Below are 24,282 nucleotides of genomic sequence, written 5' to 3' on the forward strand. Positions count from 1 at the left end.
CAAGCAAGAGGAAGGGGAACAAGTATAATCCCAAAATACCCTCTACAAGACAATGAAAAAGCACCAATTCTGAGGCAATGAAAAAGTCAACAATTACCTTTGAGCACTAATTTAGTAATATATAGGGTTAAAAACAAAAAATTCCCCTGTAGTATATCTAATACACAGAAAACTTGGTTTCAAAACATACAAAATGACACCTCATGTTTTGAACTAAATTGTAAACTAACAGAATTCATTAAACTTAACGAAAATGACGGTCTCGACTGTTAAACTTACCGGATTTCGTTAAGTTTACCGTTAACTTTACCGGATTCCGTTATCATTAGTATTCAAAGTAGTCAAAGTATGAACCTTTACTGTTAACTTTATTTTCTTATATGCCTAGTGAGCCAATAGGTTATAATCTGTCTTAACAATCAGTTGCATTCAGATAGGACTTACCAGCACTAACGGTCCCCGACGCAACCAATAATACAGCATGATATGTATTCTTATATCTTTTTGCTTGCTTGAAATCTGGAACAACCATTAATTTTTTGCCTCCGTGCCAAGCAGTCCCCTTCCCATACTTTTGTAAAATATTTCCAAAGTTGAAACACCGTTGCATATCTCAAATTAGCCAGAACCGATCGGTCTTTCAACGTCCAATATGCCTCGTCCCTAGAAATCATCCTATATCCAAACACCGTATATTTTCGACAATTTGGATCTAGTGCCTCCCTATCCCGATCCCTACAATAGCCGTAACTTAGATACGCATTTTGGGAATATACTCCATTCTTTTGAACGTATTCGAACACATTTTCTAAACTATTTGCATAACTCTTTCCATGCATCTCCCATTTCCTCTTTCTCGGCATCTCCGGTGCCTTATCTACGAGTTGTTGCCTCGATAGCGACACTAAAATTTTGTTCACGTGTTTCTCCTGTTCCATATAATAATAAGCTGCAATTATTTCAATAATTGGAAACGCCCAACAAGAATCAACCACGGCCTGATCAGTGACTGGCGTTAAACAATCTGAAAACAGCTGGAGTATGCTATTGTCAACATTAGCCTGCAAAAAAAATGAGAAAAAAAAATTGAAAATCGCTTGAAAATACTATTCTCAACATTGAAGGGTGCTTGCTAGCAAGTTTGAAACTTATTGAGAGTTAAAAAAATCGTTCACTATTGCAGGGTGCTTGCGAACTTATTGAGTGATTTTTGCATCCTTGAGGATGTTAAGCTAATGGGGGATGCGGTTCAGAATGATGATGCAGGTGGGAATGATCATGCGATTGGGGATGATGGGGGTATTAATGATCCGGATATCTCTTTCCAACCTCAGCTTATTACTAGCTTCTAGTAGCATGGTTTTGAGTATCTTTAAATTAAATATAGATGTTCAACTTTTAGTGTTGGTATTGTTTTTCTCTATGGACTACTATACTTATTATCATTAGTGTTCAAAGTAGTCAAAGTATGAATTTTTATTGTTAATTTTATTTTTTTATATGCCTAGTAAACCAATAGGTTATAATCCGTCGTAACAATCAACTGCATTCAGATAGGACCTAACAAACTATCAGGTTCTATGCAGTCTTTTCTCTAAGCCAGAAGTAATGTTTGAAAGTTTACCATCTTATTTTACATCTTGATAATGTATGGGGAATGATTTTATACATGTTTAGCTGAAAACTGCTTAATAATCATGCGCAATGCAATAGTGAATGCATAGCATGAGATTTCTTGGCATTTTTTGATACTTGTGCTTAATTATTTTCCAAATAAGCTGCAAAATTATCATGCCTGATGTCTGATTTTTCTCCTTTTTCGTTTCTGTGGCATCTTTATTTTGTCTTTTTTCATGATAGCATTGTTCACTCAATATATTTCTTGTATCTGCAGAACAATCATATGACAGCATCCCAAATTTTAGTGTTTCAGATGCTTTAAGTCTTACTGGCATGGAAAGAAATGAATGTATCAACATTATGAATAAGTGCAGATCTAAGGTAATTTCTGGTAATAGTTCATACCTAATTTTATACTTTGTGTTATGATCTTCTATTCATGTTAGCACAGAAAACTGAATTATCAATGTCATGCCTTGGAGCAGAAAGCATTGATGTGACTGCATGAAATAAATTACTATTATAAATTGTTTGGACTTTGTTTTCTGTCTCTTATAGCACAGACAGTTTTCAAGCAGCTTGTCGTCTGAGTAAAACATGATTTTTGTCAAGCTAAGAAATTTTTTCATTCAAGATATTGATGTTTGTCAGGGTACAATTTAGTTTTTTTATGCAGTTAAAGAGAATTTTTAACTTGCTTACTATTGTGTTGGGAATTGTAAAGATGGACTACGAAAAATTGGCAAAATGAAGAATTTTCTTATTTGATTATTCTCCTAAATATAATTTATATAAAGCATGAGAATTGAGACCATTGTTCTATAAATGAATTAAGATTCTACTTCCCAACTTAACTTTTCTATCTCCTCAAACTGGAAGCATTCCCGGATCATTAACACCCCCATCATCTCCAACCGCATCATCATTTCCAACCACATCATCATTCCCAATCGCATCCCCCATTATGTTAACATTTTCAGGGATACAAAAATCGCTTAATAACCTCTCAAGCATATATTGCAGAGTGCTTGCGAACTTATTAAGCGATTTTTGCATCTTTGAAGATATTAAACTACTGGGGGATGCGATTTGGAATGATGATGCCGTTGGAAATGATGATGCGGTTGCGGATGATGGGGTTTTTAATTATCCGGGTATCTCTTTTCAATCTCAGATTATTACTGGCTTCTAGTAGCATGTTTTTGAGCATTTTTAATTTAAATATAGATGTTAAACATTTAGTGTTGGTATTGTTTTCTCTATGGATTACTATACTTATTATCATTAGTATTCAAAGTATGAACCTTTAGTGTTAACTTTGTTTTTTTATATGCCTAGTGAACCAATAGGTTATAATCCGTCGTAACAATCAGTTGTATTCAGATAGGACTTACCGGCATTAACGATTCGTGATGCAACCAATAATACAACATGATATATATTCTTATATCTTTTTGCTTGCTTGAAGTCTGGAACAACCATTAATTCTTTGCCTCCTTGCCAAGCAGTCCCCCTCCCATACTTTTGTAAAATATTTTCAAAACTGAAACACCGTTGCATATCTCAAATTAGTCAGGATCGATCGGTCTTTCAACATCCAATATGCCTCGTCCCTAGAAATCATCTTACATCCAAACACCGTATATTTTCAACAATTTGAATCTAGTGTCTCCCTATCCCGATCCCTATAATAGTCGTAATTTAGATACGCATTTTTGGAATATACTCCATTCCTTTAAACGTATTCGAACACATTTTCTAAACTATTTGCGTAACTCTCTGCATGCATCTCCCATTTCCTCTTCTTCGACATCTCCAGTACCTTATCTACGAGCTGTTGCCTCGACAGCGTCACTAAAATTTTATTCGCGTGTTCCTCTTGTTTCATATAATAATAAGTTGGGATTATGTCAATGATTGAAAACGCACAACAAGAGTCAATCACACCCTGATCAGCGACTGACGTTAAACAATTTGGAAACTATCGGAGCATGCTATTCTCAACATCAGCCTGCAAAAAAATGTGAAAAAACAAGTTAAAAATCGCTTGAGAATGCTATTCTCAACATTGCAGGATGCTTGCGAGTAAGCTCGAAACTTATTGAGAGTTGAAAAAATCGTTCGTTATTGCAGGGTGCTTGCGAGTTTATTGAGCGATTTTTGCATCTTTGAGGATGTTAAACTAATGGGGGATACGGTTGAGAATGATGATACGGTTGGGGATGATGGAGGTTTTAATGATCTGAATATCTCTTTCCAACCACAGATTATTACTAGCTTCTAGTAGCATTCTTTCGAATATTTTTAAATTAAATATAGATATTCAACTTCTAGTGTTGGTATTGTTTTCCTCTATGCACTACTATATTTATAATCATTAGTGTTCAAAGTAATCAAAACATGAATCTTTATTGTTAACTTTATTTTTTTATATGTCCAGTGAACCAATAAGTTATAATCCGTCGTAACAATCAGTTACATTCAAATAGGACTTACCGGCACTAACGGTCCCCTACGCAACCAATAGTACCACATGATATGTATTCTTATATCTTTTTGCTTGCTTGAAGTCTGAAACAACCATTAATTCTTTGTCTCCTTGCCAAGCAGTCCCCTTCCCATACTTTTGTAAAATATTTTCAAAACTGAAACATCGTTGCATATCTCAAATTAGTCAAGACCGGTTTCAATCTTTCAACGTCTAATATGTCTCGTCCATAGAAATCATCCTATATCCGAATACCGTATATTTTTGATAATTTGGATCTAGTGCCTCCTTATTCCGATCCCTATAACAGCTGCAACTTAGATATGCATTTTGGGAATATACTCCATTCCTTTGAACGTGTTCGAACACATTTTCTAAACTATTTGCGTAACTCTCTTCATGCATCTCTCATTTCCTCTTCTTCGGCATCTCCGGTGCCTTATCTACGAGTTGTTACCTCGAAAGCGGCACTAAAATTTTGTTCACGTGTTTCTCCTGTTCCATATAATAATAAGTTACGATTATTTCAATAATTGAAAATGCTCAACAAGAGTCAATCACGCCCTGATCAGTAATTGGCATTAAACAATCTGAAAACAGCCGGAGTATGCTATTCTCAACATCAGCCTGTAAAAAAAATATGAAAAAAAAATTAAAAATCGCTCGAAAATGTTATTCTCAATATTGCAGGGTGCTTGCCAGCAAGTTCGAAACTTATTGAGAGTTAAAAAAATCGTTCACTATTGCAGGGTGCTTGCGAACTTATTGAGTGATTTTTGCATCCCTGAAAATGTTAAGCTAATGGGGGATGCGGTTGGAAATGATGATGCGAGTGGGAATGATAATGCGATTGGGGATGATGGGAGTGTTAATGATCCGGATATCTATTTCCAATCTCAACTTATTACTGGCTTCTAATAGCAAGGTTTTGAGTATTTTTAAATTAAATATAGATGTTCAACTTTTAGTGTTGGTATTATTTTTCTCTATGAACTACTATACTTATTATCATTAGTGTTCAAAATAGTCAAAGTATAAATTTTTACTGTTAATTTTATTTTCATATATGCCTAGTAAACCAATAGGTTATAATCCGTAGTAACAATTAGTTGCATTCAGATAGGACCTAACAAACTATCAGGTTCTATGCAGTTTTTTCTCTAAGTCAGAGGTGATGTTTTAGAGTTTACCATCTTATTCTACATCTTGATATTGTTTTAACGCCTGACTATGATCTTTTGTGTTGTCCGGTAATGTATGGAGAATTATTTTATACTTGTTTAGCTGAAAATTGCTTAATAATCATGGGCAATGCAATGGTGAATGCATAGCATGAGATTTCTTGACATTCCTTGATACTTGTGCTTAATTATTTTTCAAATAAGCTGCAAAATTATCATGCTTGATTTGGATCTAGTGCCTCCCTATCCCGATCCCTATAATAGCTGTAACTTATATATGCATTTTGCGAATATACTCCATTTCTTTGAACGTATTCGAACACATTTTCTAAACTATTTGCGTAACTCTCTTCATGCACCTCTCATTTCCTCTTCTTCGGCATCTCCGGTGCCTTATCCACGACCTGTTGTCTCGATAGCGGCACTAAAATTTTGTTCACGTGTTTCACCCGTTTTACATAATAATAAGCTGTAATTATTTCAATGATTGGAAACGCCCAACAAGAGTCAACCACGCCCTGATCAGTGACTGGCGTTAAACAATCTGAAAACAGTCGGAGTATGCTATTCTAAACATTAGCCTGCAAAAAAAATGCGAAAAAAAAATTAAAAATCGTTTAAAATGATATTCTCAACATTGCAGGGTGCTTGCCAGCAAGTTCGAAACTTATTAAGAGTTAAAAAATTCGTTCACTACTGCAGGGTGCTTGCGAACTTATTGAGTGATTTTTGCATCCCTGAGGATGTTAAGCTAATGGGGGATGCGATTAGAAATGATGATACGGGTGGGAATGATAATGCGATTGGGGATGATGAGAGTGTTAATGATTCGTATATCTCTTTCCAACCTCAACTTATTATCGGCTTCTAGTAGCATGATTTTGATCATTTTTAAATTAAATATAGATGTTTAACTTTTAGTGTTGGTATTATTTTTCTCTATGGATTACTATACTTATTATCATTAGTGTTCAAAGTAGTCAAAGTATGAAGTTTTACTGTTAATTTTATTTCCTTATATGCCTAGTAAATCAATAGGTTATAATCCGTCGTAACAATCAGCTGCATTCAGGTAGGATCTAACAAACTATCAGGTTCTATGTAGTTTTTTCTCTAAGCCAGAGGTGATGTTTTAGAGTTTACCATCTTATTCTACATCTTGATATTGTTTTAACGCCTGATTATGATCTTTTATGTTGCCCGGTAATGTATGAAGAATGATTTTATGCATGTGTAGCTGAAGACTGCTTAATAATCATGGGCAATGCAATGGTGAATGCATAGCATGAGATTTCTTGGCATTCGTTGATACTTGTACTTAATTATTTTTCAAATAAGCTGCAAAATTATCATGCTTGATTTGGATCTAATGCCTCCGTATCCCGATCACTATAATAGCTGTAACTTAGATACGAATTTTGGGAATATACTCCATTCTTTTGAACATATTCGAACACATTTACTAAACTATTTGCATAACTCTCTTCATGCCTTTTTCATTTCCTCTTCTTCGGCATTTTTGGTGCTTTATCTACGAGTTGTTGCCTCGAAAGCGGCACTAAAATTTTGTTCACGTGTATCTCCTGTTCCATATAATAATAAGCTGCGATTATTTCAATGATTGAAAACGCCCAACAAGAGTCAATCACGCCCTGATCAGTAACTGGCATTAAACAATCTGAAAACAGTCGGAGTATGCTATTCTCAACATCATCCTGTAAAAAAAATGCGAAAAAATTGATAAATCGCTTGAAAATGCTATTCTCAACATTGCAGGGTGCTTGCCAACAAGTTCGAAACTTATTGAGAGTTCAAAAATTCGTTCACTATTGCAGGGTGCTTGCGAACTTATTGAATGATTTTTGCATCCCTGAGGATGTTAAGCTAATGGGGGATGCGGTTCGGAATGATGATGCGGGTGAGAATGATAATACGATTGGGGATGATGGGGGTGTTAATGATCCGGATATCTCTTTCCAACCTCAACTTACTACTGACTTCTAGTAGCATGGTTTTGATCATTTTTAAATTAAATATAGATGTTCAACTTTTAGTGTTGGTATTATTTTTCTCCATGGACTACTATACTTATTATCATTAGTGTTCAAAGTAGTTAAAGTATGAATTTTTACTGTTAATTTTATTTTTTTATATGCCTAGTAAACTAATAAGTTATAATCCGTCATAACAATCAGCTGCATTCAGATAGGATCTAACAAACTATCAGATTCTATGCAATTTTTTCTCTAAGCCAGAGGTGATGTTTTATAGTTTACCATTTTATTCTACATCTTGATATTGTTTTAACGCCTGACTATGATCTTTTGTGTTGTCCGGTAATGTATGGAGAATGATTTTATACATGTTTAACTGAAAACTGCTTAATAATCATGGGCAATGCAATGGTGAATGCGTAACATGAGATTTCTTGACATTCTTTGATACTTGTGCTTAATTATTTTTCAAATAAGTTGCAAAATTATCAAGTTTGATTTGTATCTAGTGCCTCCCTATCCTGATCCCAATAATAGCTGTAACTTAGATACGAATTTTGGGAATATACTCCATTCCTTTGAACGTATTTGAACACATTTTCTAAACTATTTGCGTAACTCTCTTCATGCACCTCTCATTTCCTCTTCTTCGGCATTTCCGGTGCCTTATCTAGGACCTGTTGCCTCGATAGCGGCACTAAAATTTTGTTCACGCGTTTCTCCCGTTCTACATAATAATAAGTTGCAATTATTTCAATTATTGGAAACGCCCAACAAGAGTCAACCACGCCCTGATCAGTGACTGGCATTAAACAATCTGAAAACAGTCGGAGTATGCTATTCTCAAAATTAGCCTGCAAAAAAAATGCGAAAAAAAAATTAAAAATCGTTTAAAAATGCTATTCTCAACATTGCAGGGTGCTTGCCAGCAAGTTCGAAACTTATTAAGAGTTAAAAAATTCGTTCACTATTGCAGGGTGCTTGCGAACTTGTTGAGTGATTTTTGCATTCCTGAGAATGTTAAGCTAATGGGGGATGCGAGTAGAAATGATGATGCGGGTGGAAATGATAATACGATTGGGATATGAGAGTGTTAATGATTCGGATATCTCTTTCCAACCTCAACTTATTATCGGCTTCTAGTAGCATGATTTTGATCATTTTTAAATTAAATATAGATGTTTAACTTTTAGTGTTGGTATTATTTTTCTCTATGGATTACTATACTTATTATCATTAGTGTTTAAAGTAGTCAAAGTATGAATTTTTACTGTTATTTTATTTCCTTATATGCCTAGTAAATCAATGGGATATAATCCGTCGTAACAATCAGCTGCATTCAGGTAGGATCTAACAAACTATCAGGTTCTATGTAGTTTTTTCTCTAAGCCAGAGGTGATATTTTAGAGTTTACCACCTTATTCTATATCTTGATATTGTTTTAACGCCTGATTATGATCTTTTGTGTTGTCCGGTAATTTATGAAGAATGATTTTATGCATGTTTAGTTGAAAACTACTTAATAATCATGAGCAATGCAATGGTGAATGCGTAGCATGAGATTTCTTGGCATTCTTTGATACTTGTGCTTAATTATTTTTCAAATAAGCTGCAAAATTATCAAGTTTGATTTGTATCTAGTGCCTCCCTATGCCGATCCCTATAATAGCTGTAATTTAGATACGCATTTTGGGAATATACTCCATTCCTTTGAACGTATTCGAACACATTTTCTAAACTATTTGCGTAACTCTCTTCATGCACCTCTCATTTCCTCTTCTTCGGCATCTCCGGTGCCTTATCTAGGACCTGTTGCCTCGATAGCGGCACTAAAATTTTGTTCACGTGTTTCTCCCGTTCTACATAATAATAAGCTGCAATTATTTCAATTATTTGAAACGCCCAACAAGAGTCAACCACGCCCTGATCAGTGACTGGCGTTAAACAATCTGAAAACAGTCGGAATATGCTATTCTCAACATTAGCCTGCAAAAAAAATGTGAAAAAAAAATTAAAAATCGTTTAAAATTGCTATTCTCAACATTGCAGGGTGCTTGCCAGCAAGTTCGAAACTTATTAAGAGTTAAAAAATTCGTTCACTATTGCAGGGTGCTTGCGAACTTGTTGAGTGATTTTTGCATTCCTGAGAATGTTAAGCTAATGGGGGATGCGATTAGAAATGATGATGCGGGTGGGAATGATAATACGATTGGGGATGATGAGAGTGTTAATGATTCGGATATCTCTTTCCAACCTCAACTTATTATCGACTTCTAGTAGCATGGTTTTGATCATTTTTAAATTAAATATAGATGTTTAACTTTTAGTGTTGGTATTATTTTTCTCTATGGATTACTATACTTATTATCATTAGTATTTAAAGTAGTCAAAGTATGAATTTTTACTGTTATTTTATTTCCTTATATGCCTAGTAAATCAATGGGATATAATCCGTCGTAACAATCAGCTGCATTCAGGTAGGATCTAACAAACTATCAGGTTCTATGTAGTTTTTTCTCTAAGCCAGAGGTGATATTTTAGAGTTTGCCACCTTATTCTATATCTTGATATTGTTTTAACGCCTGATTATGATCTTTTGTGTTACCCGGTAATGTATGAAGTATGATTTTATGCATGTTTAGCTGAAGACTGCTTAATAATCATGGGCAATGCAATGGTGAATGCATAGAATGAGATTTCTTGGCATTCGTTGATACTTGTACTTAATTATTTTTCTAATAAGCTGCAAAATTATCGTGCTTGATTTGGATCTAATGCCTCCCTATCCCCATCACTATAATAGCTGTAACTTAGATACGAATTTTGGGAATATACTCCATTCTTTTGAACATATTCGAACACATTTTCTAAACTATTTGCATAACTCTCTTCATGCACTTTTTATTTCCTCTTTTTTGGCATTTTCGATGCTTTATCTACGAGTTGTTGTCTCGAAAGCGGTACTAAAATTTTGTTCATGTGTTTCTCCTGTTCCATATAATAATAAGTTGCGATTATTTCAATGATTGAAAACGCCCAACAAGAGTCAATCACGCCCTGATCAGTGACTGGCATTAAACAATTTGAAAACAGCCGGAATATGTTATTCTCAACATCATCCTGTAAAAAAAATGCGAAAAAAATTGATAAATCGCTTGAAAATGCTATTCTCAACATTGCAGGGTGCTTGCCAGCAAGTTCGAAACTTATTGAAAGTTAAAAAAATTCGTTCACTATTGCAGGGTGCTTGCGAACTTATTGAGTGATTTTTGCATCCCTGAGGATGTTAAACTAATGGAGAATGCGGTTCGGAATGATGATGCGGGTGGGAATGATGATGCGATTGGGGATGATGGGGTGTTAATGATCCGGATATCTCTTTCCAACCTCAGCTTACTACTGGCTTCTAGTAGCTTGGTTTTGATCATTTTTAAATTAAATATAGATGTTCAACTTTTAGTGTTGGTATTATTTTTCTCCATGGACTACTATACTTATTATCATTAGTGTTCAAAGTAGTAAAAGTATGAATTTTTACTGTTAATTTTATTTTCTTATATGCCTAGTAAACCAATAAGTTATAATCTGTCATAACAATCAGCTGCATTCAGATAGGACCTAACAAACTATCAGGTTCTATGTAATTTTTTCTCTAAGCCAGAGGTGATATTTTAGAGTTTACCATCTTATTCTACATCTTGATATTGTTTTAACGCCTGACTATGATCTTTTGTGTTGTCCGGTAATGTATGGAGAATGATTTTATACATATTTAACTGAAAACTGCTTAATAATCATGGGCAATGCAATGGTGAATGCGTAGCATGAGATTTCTTGGCATTCTTTGATACTTGTGCTTAATTATTTTTCAAATAAGCTGCAAAATTATCATGATTGATGTTTGATTTTTTCCTTTTTTCGCTTCCGAGACATCTTTATTTTGTTCTTTTTCATGGTAGGATTGTTCACTCAATATCTTTCTTGTTTATGCATAACAATCATCTGACAGCATTCCAAATTTTAGTGTTTCAGATGCCTCAAGTCTCACTAGCATGGGAAGAAATGAGTGTATCGACATTATAAATGAGTGCAGATCTAAAGTAATTTCTGGTAATAGTTGATACCTAATTTTGTATTTTGTGTTATGATCTTCTGTTCATGTTAGCACAAAAAACTGAATGATCAATGTCCTGTCTTGGAGTAGAAAGCATTGACGTGATTGCATGAAATAAATTACTATTATGAATTATTTGGATTTTGTTTTCTATTTCTTATAGTACAAACAGTTTTCAAGCAGCTTGTCTCCTGAGTAAAACATGATTTTTTGTCAAGTTGAGAAATTTTTTCATTCAAGATATTGATGTTTGTCAGGGTACAATTTAATTTTTTTATGCAGATAAAGAAGATTTTTAGCTTGCTTACTATTGTGTTGGGGATTGTAAAGATGGAATATGAGAAATTGGCAAAAGGAAGAACTTTCTTATTTGATTATTCTCCTAATTATAGTTTATATAAAACATGAGAATTGAGACCATTATTCTATAAATGAATTGAGATTCTACTTCCCGAGTTAACTTTTCTATCTTCTCAAACTGGAAGCATTTCCAGATCATTAACACCTCCATCATCCCCAACCACATCATCATTCCTAATTGCATCCCCCATTAGCTTAACATCTTCAGGGATGCAAAAATCGTCAATAAGCTCGCAAGCACCTTGCAATAAGCATTACTTAATAAGCTTGCAATAAGCTATTGCAGGGTGCTTGCGGGCTTATTAAGTAATGCTTATTTCAGAGTGCTTGCGAGCTTATTAAGCGATTTTTGCATCCCTGAGGATGTTAAACTATTGGGAGATGCGATTAGGAATAATGATGCCATTGGAAATGATGATGCGTTTGGGGATGATGGGGGTGTTAATGATTTGGGTATCTCTTTCTGACCTCAACTTATTACTGGCTTCTAGTAGCATGCTTTTGAGCATTTTTAAATTAAATATAGATGTTAAACTTTTAGTGTTGGTATTGTTTTCCTCTATGGACTACTATATTTATTATCATTAGTATTCAAAGTATGAACATTTACTATTAAATTTATTTTCTTATATGCCTAGTCAACCAATAGGTTATAATCTGTCGTAACAATCAGCTACATTCAGATAGGACTTACCGGTACTAACGGTCCCCGACGCAACTATTAATCTTATATCTTTTTGTTTGCTTGAAGTCTGGAACAACTATTAATTCTTTGCCTCCTTGCCAAGCAGTCCCCCTCCCATACTTTTGTAAAATATTTCCAAAGTTGAAACACCGTTGCATATCTCAAATTAGCCAGGACCAATCGATCTTTCAATGTCCAATATGTCTCGTTCCTAGAAATCATCCTACATCTAAATACCGTATATTTTCAACAATTTGGATCTAGTGCCACCATATCCTGATCCCTATAATAGTCGTAACTTAGATACGCATTTTGGAAATATATTTCATTCCTTTGAACGTACTCGAACAATTTTCTAAACTATTTGCGTAACTCTCTTCATGCATCTCCTCTTCTTCGGCATCTCCGGTGCCTTATCTACGAGCTGTTGCCTCGACAACGGTACTAAAATTTTGTTCACGTGTTCCTCCTATTCCATATAATAATAAATTGCAATTATGTCAATGATTAGAAACGCCCAACAAGAGTCAATCACGCCTTGATTAGCGACTGGCGTTAAATAATCTGAAAACTGCCGGAGTATACTATTCTCAACATTCGTCTGCAAAAAAAATATGAAAAATCAAGCTGAAAATCGCTTGAGAATGCTATTCTCAACATTACAGGGTGCTTGCGAGCAAACTCGAAATTTATTGAGGGTTAAAAAAATCGTTCACTATTGCAAGGTACTTGCGAGCTTATTGAGCGATTATTAAGCGAGATTATCCACGTCTTTTTTCCAACTGAATGATGGCACAGATTATCTACGTCTTTGGTTAACTGTTAATTACTCCCAAAATTCAAAGATTTCTCAATCTTAGAGTAAATGATTAGTCAACGATTATCAGTTAAGCACTAAGTATTAATTAAACCAACTTGGTTGCTCCATTATAAAGCCAAAAAAAGTAATAGGTTGACCTTAAGCACTAACTCTTCCTTTAAATTAAGACTCTAGAATTGGTTCTTTAAAGTTTTCTGAATAAAGAAATCAATAGAGATGGAGAGCTGGCCACCTAAATCTTTAATTGCCAAATAATTTTTCATTTTATCAAATCATGAAAGCACGCCTTTGACAATTAAAACATCAAGAACTTAAAGGCGGGACTAAAACAAAGGCTTAGTAGCCGTATTGACAAGTTTCTTGAAAAGAACAAAACCTACAGGAAAAGGATACACCCTTAGTTCCCAATTAATCATAAGCGATGTCTTAGTCATAGTCCATCAAATTTTGACTTTTGTGAATGTGGATTTTGATCAACCCAAAGTCATAGACAATGAATTAAAAGCTTTATTCTTAATTCTGTCAATTGATCATTATGGAACATGATTATGTGCATTATACCCAAAATTTGTGTCCGATTATGTGAACCACTGAAGAAACTAGTTAAATCCCCAAAAAAATAATAATAATAACAACGAAACGAGTTACATATATTACTTCCATTGATTCTCTCTTAAAACACCATATGATTTAATTCTCTAATACATAAGGTAAAGGCAAACTCTAGAAAACAATAGGTTTAATAGAAATGGTAACGCTCATAAAGCATACATTAGCATAATCATTAAGAAAACTTCAAAAAATTTCAAATTATTGACTTTAAACTTTAATGAATCAAATTTAGTCCTTATGAAAATTAATAAAATTAAATTCAATGAAGATTATATTTCTAAAGCAAAAGCTAAATGTTGGTATTACATGAATGCTCTCAACAAATGCATAAATGCATTCAACTTGTGATACATGTAATCAATGTCTGTCATCTATGTCAAGTAGTAATTCATTAAGAACCAGGACTTTTTTGCTACATAGATGAGGATTGGAATTGATCTTTGGTGGCGGGATCCATTTTTTGGATTTACAACTCCATAAATACTTGCTTATATGCGACGAAAACCACCAGCTTCACAGCAAAAGGTTTCTCTTGAGGACATCTCCAGGAAGTAAATATGTTCATCCCGAAGAATACTGAGTGTTAATAGTTTAGTTTTTGTACCCATGGCCATCCTACAGTTGCTTTCTACTTCTGCAATAAATGCTGCTTCCCAAATGCATGCAGACGCTTTATCAAGAAATGGAAGTGAAGGGAAAGCTCTCTTAACATGGAAAGCCAGTCTTGATAGTCATAGCCAATCCCAGTTGTCATCCTAGTCGGCTTCTTCCAATTCTTGCAGCAATTGGCTTGGAATTCGATGTAACAAAGCTGGAAGAATATCAGTCATTAACATTACTAGTTCTGGCATTAAAGGTACAATTGATCATCTCAATTTCTTGTCTCTACCCCATCTAACTATAATTGATCTTTATGAAAATGCACTCTATGGAAGCATTCCATCCCAGATTGGTAATCTTTCTAGACTAACCCATCTTGGCTTGCATTCAAATCATTTCACTGGTGCCATTCCAATTCAAATCAATCAACTAACCAACCTTAAGTTCTTGTACCTTTCCAATAACTCATTCTATGGCCCCATCCCCACAGAGTTTATGTTTCTCACATCTCTTGTTGAACTCGTTTTGGAACTGAATGAGTTTACAGGATCAATTCCTACCTCTATTGGAAATCTGACCAACCTAACCATTCTAGGCTTAGGAGGAAACAATCTTTCAGGAAGTATTCTTTCAGGAATTACAAACTTGACAAAACTCAATCTCCTTTCTTTTGCGATTAACCAGCTATCAGGTCCCTTTCCAGAAGAGATTGGAAAACTCCAATCACTCGTCGAACTCTCTTTTGCTGAGAACATGCTCACCGGACCCATTCCACGGTCTATTGGAAACTTAGGAAAATTGACTTTGCTCTATCTTTTCAATAATTATCTATCTGGACCTATCCTCGAAGAGATTGGAAAACTCATATTTCTAGAGACTCTTCAGTTGTATAATAACAATCTCATAGGGAAGACTCCTGATTCTATTGCTAAATTGGAAAAGTTAACTTCTTTATCCCTTTATGGAAACAATGTCACAGGGCATATTCCTTCAGCCATTGGAAATTTAACAAGATCAACTGAATTGATACTTTATGAAAACAACTTACATGGCGCTATCCCTCTTGAATTGGGATATATGAAGACACTAGTTGTTCTTTTTCTTTTCACAAACCAACTAAGTGGTGTTCTTCCAAATGTATTCAGTAATCTTACCAATCTACAAATGCTACAAGTAAATGAAAACAATCTTACTGGTCATTTGCCCCAAAACATTTGCAATGGTGGCTCACTGAAGTGGTTTACAGTACAAGATAATAACTTTGTGGGCTCCATTCCAAGAAACTTGAAAAATTGTTGAAGCCTAAAAGCTATAAATGTCCAAAGAAACCAACTGTCAGGAAATATCTCTGAAGATTTTGGAGTTTATCCACAAGTGGACCATATTAACTTGAGCAACAATAAATTTTATGGTGAGTTGTCTTGGAATTGGAGCGCCTTTCTGAATTTGACAATGCTGAAGATCTCGAACAACAATCTTTCTGGCAGAATACCAACTGGGCTTGGCGAAGTATCTAGCCTGCAACAACTTCACCTTTTTTCTAATCGCTTACATGGGAACATTCCAAGAAGTCTGGGGAAGTTGAATTTGTTGCTTGAGCTTAAGCTTGACAAGAACCATCTAACAGGAAATATACCATCAGAAATTGGTGCACTTTTAAATCTAAGTTTGTCGGCCAATAATCTTAGTGGCCCTATTCCAAAAAATTAGGCCATTGCACACAGCTATTGGAACTGAATTTGAGCCACAATGCACTCATTGAAGGCATACCTTCTCAAATTGCAATTCTTCCCTCGCTAGAAACTCTTGATCTCAGCCAAAACATGTTGGAATCCAAATTGCCACCAGAGCTAGGCGATTTGAAAAGCATTGAGAAGATTAATCTTTCACATAATAGGATAACAGGAACCATCCCCTCCAGCTTTGATCATTGCTTCAGTCTGATATCTATTGATATATCTTACAATCAATTGGAAGGTTCTCTTCCCAACAATACTGCATTTCAAAAAGCTCCATTTGATGCCTTGAGAAACAATAAAGATTTATGTGGCAGAGTTGTCGGATTGAAGCCTTGCCCTCAATCAACTCAAAAGGGATCAGTAGAAGGACAAGTAAAAGGATTATTTTCCTAATTGTGCTTCCAATATTAGGAACCATGTTTCTTTTGACAGTGGTTGTGGGCATTTTAATCCTTTCATGGTCACATACGAGACATGTGGAGAATAAACCTCTGGAATTAACAGAAAATTTGTTCACTATCTAGAGCTTTGATGGAAAAATGGTCTATGAAAATATCATTGATGCAACAGAAAATTTTGACCCCAAGTATTGCATCGGAGTGGGAGGATGTGGAAGTGTTTTCAGAGCACAGTTGCCAAATGGTCAAGTTGTTGATGTCAAGAAACTTCATGCAACAGATGGTGGTACCTTGAGGAGGTTGAAAGATTTCACTAATGAGACCCGTGCACTAACAACTCTACGGCATCGAAACATCGTGAAGCTGTACGGATTCTGTACACGTATAGAACATACTTTTTTGGTATATGAATTCTTGGAAGGGGGAAGCTTGATGCACCTGTTGAGCAATGATGAAACAGCATCCAAGTTTGACTGGAGCAAGAGGGCAAACATGGTAAAAGATATGGCAAATGCATTTTCCTATATGCATCAAGATTGTTCTCCTTCAATAGTTCATCGAGACATATCTAGCAAAAACATTTTGTTAGATTCCGAGTATCAAGCTCGCATCTCTGACTTTGGCACTGCAAGACTCATCAGGCTTGATTCATCTAATTGGACTGCATTTGCAGGAACTTATGGATATGCTGCTCCAGGTACACTGCTCTTTGCTCTAAGTAATCTAGCTTTTATCTTTAGATTATGTTTTTTTTATTTAAAAAGTTGAAGGAATTCATCTACATAATTGCCTGAAGTGATTATTGATTTGGTGGATTGCAGAACTTGCTTATACAATGGAAGTAAATGAAAAATGTGATGTTTATAGTTTTGGTGTATTGGCTTTAGAAGTGATAATGAGCAAGCATCCAGGTGATTTCACATCGTCAATATTGCCAGCACCATCATCTACTTCAATAGCATATAGTGTGTTACTCAAAGATATTGTGGATCCTCGACTTTCATCTCCAAGTAAGCAAGAATCAAAACTAGTGGTGTTGATGGCAAAGCTGGCATTGTCATGTATAGAGCCCCATCCTCAATTGAGGCCGACCATGAAACAAGTGTCCGTCCAATTATCTAAAGAAATTCCAACTCAATTCAACATATTTCCAATGGTTACAATTGGACAACTTCTTGATCTGGAAACCACAAATTTTAGAGCTTCTATGTGTATGTATCTTTCCTTTTCTTTATCTGAAATTTCTAACTTTCGGGGTTTGCAACTCATTACATTTTGGCTAAAATTTACTTGGATTCCCTGGTTTAAGGATGTATAGAATGTAAGTGCAAAAGCAGGGGTAAACTTTTAGTCAGAGAGTTACGTAGGATGAATTGCACATTCAAAACTTGACCCCAAGGTACTGCATTTGTATAACTGTTAATCTTCTAATTTTTCGATCTGATATTTTGAACAGCTTGAGCCAAGCTCTGGAAGTGGAGCACTAAAGAAAGCATCTGGACTACATGGTCTGTGGTAGAAAGGTTTAGAAGAGTCTTTTGCATCCGGAAAGGAATAATGTTGAAGATGTGATTTGGTTTAGCATGGTTGTAGAAGAATAGATTTGGATGTTTGATCAGTAACAACAAATTCTCTTCTATTTTCCCTTGCCTACGACAAATGTCACAAAGGTCTAATCTCGGGAATTATGTACATAAACTTCTAAGGAAAATCAATAAACTCTTCTATTGTGTGTTTCAAATAAACAAACATGGCAATGATGGTAATGATGCATCACATATAAACATCAGAGTTCTTACTTCTTGGTGAAAAATCAGAACCAGGAAAGCTTTCAATTAGACGTCTCAACACTTGCTCATTCAGAGGTCTCACATGTTTGGATATAGAAGCATTGGAATCCAGCAACTAAAACTAGGCCGACCTTTGTATTTCTAATAGGTACTAACATTACTTGGTTCACAATCAGAGGAAGCTGCAGCCTGCAACTATAGGAGGATGACCTGATCAACGCATTGCCATCTTTTTCGTCCTAATGTTTGGAAGGGTAGAAACTTTCTCCGACGAGCTTATGACACTACGTTGAGATAGCTTTGATCTAGAGTTTGAGTTGAGTGTTGAGTTTGAAATCCCAAGAATTAGAGATTCTAGGTCAAACTCAAATCTCATTTTAACGTTTTTAGCTTATTAGATTCCATCCCTCCCTGTTTTACAAGTAAAATAAAATATAACTTAGTTTGAGAAATATTTATGTACCAAGCAACTAAATGCAGCACCATGAAAGCCAAAACCATATTAAGAATACAATTTGGAAATTTGAAAGCTGAAGCTTGATAAAATTTACTATGTATCTAACAGCTAATTTTTTTCCCCTCCTCTTCTAATAACTAATCATATCAGGGACCCTCAAAGTATCTTCTTTGTATATGAGCACTTAAATTTCAATTACTGGTTTTGGTAATTGCATTCTCTAAATTTTGTTGTTTTGGATTTGTTATGCTTTATTTTTTTTTATTCCTTTTTGGTATTTTCTTATGCTTTGATGCTTCTTGCAAATCCTTGTGCATATGACGTATAATTTGCCAAAGGTACAAAAGTGTTCTAAATAAAAATTTGTGTATCCTATCAATTTTGAGCAAGAAACTTGAGAACTCGTCCCACAAAAACAAAAAGTTTAACAAACAAAAAAAATAAAAAAGAAAAGCGAAAAAGAACATCTCAAATGGTCCAATCAATATCTTATGCATTTGTTTTGTGAATTGTCAATTACTTGAACCTAAATGAGATCAATCTTATCAAGAAATGATACTTAGTCAAATTCCTCACTTATATTAATTGGAAACTCTGGCATATATAGACACACACATATCTATCTATTACTTTATAAAAAACACGATGAGTCTTTAGTGTGAGTGCAAGTAAAAACTGATCTTAATCTTTGTAATACTAATATTGCCCCTAACACTAATAAATGGACAGATTACATTGCATTTCGTTAATAATAATTAATAAGAATTATGCTAACAGTTACAAAGAATATTCCTTGAATTGTGGTGATTCTGGTGAATTAAACTAAAACAAGAACAATCAATTCATTGCATTTCATCAATAATTAATATCAATTATGCCAACAATTACAAGAATGAAAAACGTTCCCGTGAGTTATAGTAAATTAAATTGAAAAAGAGAACAAATTTAATTTATAAATTATTAAAAAAATGGTGAATCGTAGTTGTTAATAGTGTAAGCAAAAAATGATATTAGTTTTTATGATGCCAAAACTACACTCCTCTCTAATAAATGGACGAATTGCATTGCATTGTCATTAATAAATAATATCAAACATGCTAGCACAAGTTTAGATTTCTTTCTTTTTTAAACATGAAAGATTTTTAAATAATATCAAACATGAAAGATTTCTTACTTTTTAATTTACCAAAAGAAAGAAGAACAAATTTTATTTACAAAATCCAAGTTTAGAGAGTACATCAAACATGAATCAAAACATAATAAATTGGTACTATGAGCCTTTTAAAAAGTACCAAGAGTCTTTTTGTTTTTTGAATACAAGTAAATTAAGCCTTAAGAGCACCTTTTTAATATGTGTGTATTAGTATTGAGTAAAAAAACCTTTAATTAAAAATATTATAGGAAAGAGGTATCGAGGTAGGCAAAGAGTTTTATGTTGAAAATTTATTTATTTAAATTGCAATACAGATTAAATTTAATGAGCATTATCAATCATGTTCTTGTAACAACTAACAGTATTAAACTACAACTAATGAATAATATTATATTCATCAATGCCAATCATAATACTAATTACAAAGGTGAAACATCCTTTTGAATTAAGGTGAATTAAGCCAAAAAACATTTTTTTTATAAAATATCAATTTCAAGGAGTACTTCAAAGGTGAATAAAAATATATCCAAGTTCAGTTTGACTATTATATAATGAATAATCTTAATATCTTACAATTCTTAATCATATAAACGCTATAATCATAAAGCATGTCATCAGTCAGAAATAAAAATAAATTTCTCCAAATGAAAACAATTCTTTTCAAAGTTAAGCTATTTAATTTTGAACAATGGAATTTCAATATATTTAGATACTATTATGATTACAATAACACTATAGATCATTTTACAATTCACCATTAGCAAAAAATAATAATAATAATTAGAAAATTTCACTAAAACTAATAAACAATTCATAGAATGACTTAAAAAGGAGCAACAAATTATTCAAAAAGTTAAAAATTTAAACTCAAATGGCATAAAAAAGAACATTTAGGTCATCTAAATTTAACCAAAAGATGCAAATATTGATATTGTTATAAAATAAAAGTACTCTTGGAATAAAAAATAATTTGTTGCTTGTGCATTTATATTGGTTAGGGCAAACTAAGTTCAAAAAAATATAAAATAATATAACTATTAAATATCACATTTTTTGTCTCAATTACATTTATTCCTTCAAAATAATTGATTTTCTAAAAATTTTAAAGAAAAAAATCTAAAAGCATCATGTTCATGTGCAAAATACGTGCTCCATTACTAGTGTGTGTATATGTATATATATGTACACACACATTATATATACTTTTCTTTGGGGACCTATTCTGAAAGTATCGGGATGGATAAAAACAAAATTCTAGTGGAATTCCATCTTTCATGTAATAATACCCTTACCAATCAAATTCTACAATCTTGTAGGAGAATTGAGCAGAGGTTGACTACCATTTTCTCAGTCATAATCAGCTTTCGAGTTCCACTACTGACGAAATTGGGCATCTCACTTTCCTTGTAGACCTGTATTTTAATTTGTCACGTAGCAATGATTTAATGTTTTAGGACCCATTCCTGAAGAAGTTGGAATGCTTGCATCAGTTGTGCACCTCAAACTGTCAAGTACCATCAACTTTTGACGATCAAATTCCTCATTGCATTTCGAACTTGATCAGCCACTTGACCATTCATACCTATATGGCATAACTTCCTCCACTGGATACTCAATGAATAGCGTTTTCATGAAAGCCAAATCAACGAAGCTCTCCCTCGGGATTCAAATCTCGGTAGCTTCATTGATTTTCCTGAGTTGGAATTTATCTAAGATTAATTTCTATAATAAGTGTGATCTGGTCTTTCTTTCCCCTGCCTTATAGCAAGAACAATCATTTGTCTCTATAAATACATATTTAGTTTCTGAATGGCTGACAATATTAGGAGTTAAGGTAGGAAGGGGCATCCGAATGCAAGTATTTTGCACGGCAAGAGAACATGTTGAAGTAATTAAGATATCTTGGAAGAAGAAAACGAGAGGAGTGCAAAGAAAGAAAGAAAAAAAAAACTGTGGAAAAGTTGACACGCTCAAGTGTTTGGCTGTTCGGCCCTTCAACTTAATTGAAACGTCAGGGCTCAGAACTTGACTTTGGTTGGCTTGACTCTTGATGTTGAGACTTTAGTCTTGTGTAGAAAAGAACCAGTAACATATAAATTCCATGGAAATTGACGCCATCTCGATTGATTGCCGTGGTAGAAGGGATAAAGTCCTGTTTAATTGAGCTTTTTATTTTTCTAAAACACGAGTAGTGTATAGGTCTATCTGTTGTTGCAGTAAATGAATGAGTTTGAGGCCCGTTCTTTTAGTGTTTCCGATTCATCGTACGACTGCTAACCAAAACAACACGCACAAAACATAAACATGGAAAATCCTATCTACATCACCTTGTGAATTTGTCTGTAGTTGTTCTAGAAAGGGGAAGGAAAACAACGACTGTAATTGCACTGCTGTTCTAAACCAAGCACTAAGAAAAATCAAGCAAAATGAACAGGTATTATCGCAAAATACCCTCCAGAAAACAACAGAAAGCAATATGCCTGGAGTAATGACACAGAATTTACTTCCCTCCCAACATGAGTGCATGTGTTAGTGTGTATAAACATACATAGTCAAAAATTATCCCTTAAAACCAACTCTCGATTGCAACTTCATTACTGAATCATAAAGGAAAACATGAAGAATAGTGCCTTGCAAAGTTTTCCTCAGAAATAGGCCATTTCCAAAGACTTACGAGTGTTCATTTGGAAACTTATTAGGAGGGCAGATCCAACCAAATATAAACATGGTGACACATCACCAACTTAACGCACTAATTCTCAGGCCCCAATCCGACATCGTCCTGCACGGAAGTGGGGTAAAGAATGGAACCTAAATATGGTCCACGGCTTACTAAATAACTTAGATTTAAATATTTTCAACTCGTGATTCTACTCAAAAGTTAGTGGGCAATCCTTGAATCTGAGACGTTGCATTTGGTATCAAAGTGAATCTTGTGTGTAGTTTTTGTACAAGGTGAATTTGGACCAATGGTGTAATGGTTCATATTATATAAAGGAGTGCATGAGATAATTCAGGATCGATGATGTTATGATTCTGAATAAGCAAAAAAGTGCAGGAGCTAAGTGTTGTGCAGGACAAAGTATTAACATTTAGTGACAGCCACTTCTAGAACCAAATGATTGTAAATATTTAATGGTTTTCTTATTTATTTATTTATTTTGTATTTCACTTCCTTCTTCTTTATATTTGAAAAAATTTAAGATTTATTAAGATTTAGTAGGTCAAAGTACAATTTTTTAAAATCATCTCTTCTCTTCCTAAAGGAATAAGAAAAAGAGAAAGAAAATTATGAAAATGTGAGTTTGAAAATTTATTAGTTTGATTTTGACTTGTTAATACTTTAGCCCTAAACCATAAACTGGTTATACATAGATTTTTAAATTGTAAGGGAACCAAATTACAGAAAGGTAATTTACCCAAGATTTTATCCAGACAAGAAGGCCAAAGCCAAAGACTTCAAGTCTTCTTACCAAAATGTAAAGACTTCCAAGTCTGCAATCATATCCATATACTTCTCAAGAGATGGTGAATCTGGTCAAAGTATATACATAGTCAACAATTACCACTTGAGGATTAACTGTTGATCAAAAATCAATTACTGCATTATATTTAATGGAAAACAGTGATATCTGAAACCTATAATGCACTAATTCTTTCTTCCAAATTTCCAACTAGTTAACAATATAATTACCACTTAAGCACTATCGGAAACTCATGAAGCACTTATCTTTCTTCCAAATAACCGAACAAGTGAACAGTATAATTACTACTTAAGCCCTAACTGTTAATTGCAAGTTAATTATTCCATTGTAAAAGGAAACCGTGGAAGCTTAAACTTATGCGTTAATACTTCCTCTCCCCCCCCCCCAAAACAACACCAAAACAAAAGAAATTTCTTTTTGTTAATGCTTTAGTATCCAAAAGCACTGCCAAAAAAATTTCTAAAAAACCTTTCCAGATATCTTCCTTCCTTTTAGTCCTCAAGAAAATTAATGAAATTAAAATATATTCCTAAAACAAAATGTCAATGTCAAGCATTAAATAAATAGTCTCAACAATTACAAAAAATGCATTCAATGTTTGGAAAGAAAATGTAAACATGCCCATGTCAAGTTAATTGATTAAGCAGGACTTGAGTCATTATCCAAGCAACTTCATTGCAATCCATTTTTGGATCTACAGCTCTATAAATACTTGCATATGGGCGATGAAGGCCGTCAGCTTCTCAGCAACAAGTTTCTCTCGAGGATTTTGCGGTGACATATATA

The 24,282-nt window shown here is 34.0% G+C and overlaps 2 protein-coding genes across 2 annotated transcripts; both read left to right on the forward strand.

Annotated features, from left to right (window-relative positions):
* The first annotated feature begins 10,577 nt into the window (after window positions 1-10,577).
* Window positions 10,578-15,773, forward strand: LOC113750692 (MDIS1-interacting receptor like kinase 2-like). Its single transcript, XM_027294641.1, has 3 exons — window positions 10,578-10,744; window positions 12,044-12,210; window positions 15,022-15,773. The coding sequence occupies exons 1-3, from the start codon at window positions 10,578-10,580 to the stop codon at window positions 15,771-15,773; spliced, it is 1,086 nt and encodes a 361-aa protein (XP_027150442.1).
* Window positions 15,774-16,752: 979 nt separating this feature from the next.
* Window positions 16,753-18,130, forward strand: LOC113750693 (MDIS1-interacting receptor like kinase 2-like). The gene is made up of 3 exons (XM_027294642.1): window positions 16,753-17,308; window positions 17,433-17,662; window positions 18,068-18,130. The coding sequence occupies exons 1-3, from the start codon at window positions 16,753-16,755 to the stop codon at window positions 18,128-18,130; spliced, it is 849 nt and encodes a 282-aa protein (XP_027150443.1).
* The last annotated feature ends 6,152 nt before the right edge of the window (window positions 18,131-24,282 follow it).

This window comes from Coffea eugenioides, chromosome 10, assembly GCF_003713205.1.
Source record: "Coffea eugenioides isolate CCC68of chromosome 10, Ceug_1.0, whole genome shotgun sequence".
In the NCBI taxonomy this organism is placed as follows: Eukaryota; Viridiplantae; Streptophyta; class Magnoliopsida; order Gentianales; family Rubiaceae; genus Coffea; species Coffea eugenioides.

What these genes read in the sequence shown, in the direction of transcription:
- LOC113750692 (XM_027294641.1), top strand. Translation starts at nt 10,578, where the DNA reads ATGGAGAATGCGGTTCGGAATGATGATGCGGGTGGGAATGATGATGCG. An exon ending in ATAGATGTTCAACTTTTAGT is followed by an intron (nt 10,745 to 12,043) that starts GTTGGTATTATT and finishes AAGCTATTGCAG; the next exon opens with GGTGCTTGCGGGCTTATTAA. An exon ending in TGGGGGTGTTAATGATTTGG is followed by an intron (nt 12,211 to 15,021) that starts GTATCTCTTTCT and finishes ATGAGTTTACAG; the next exon opens with GATCAATTCCTACCTCTATT.
- LOC113750693 (XM_027294642.1), top strand. Translation starts at nt 16,753, where the DNA reads ATGGTCTATGAAAATATCATTGATGCAACAGAAAATTTTGACCCCAAG. An exon ending in TTATGGATATGCTGCTCCAG is followed by an intron (nt 17,309 to 17,432) that starts GTACACTGCTCT and finishes GGTGGATTGCAG; the next exon opens with AACTTGCTTATACAATGGAA. An exon ending in TGGTGTTGATGGCAAAGCTG is followed by an intron (nt 17,663 to 18,067) that starts GCATTGTCATGT and finishes TATTTTGAACAG; the next exon opens with CTTGAGCCAAGCTCTGGAAG.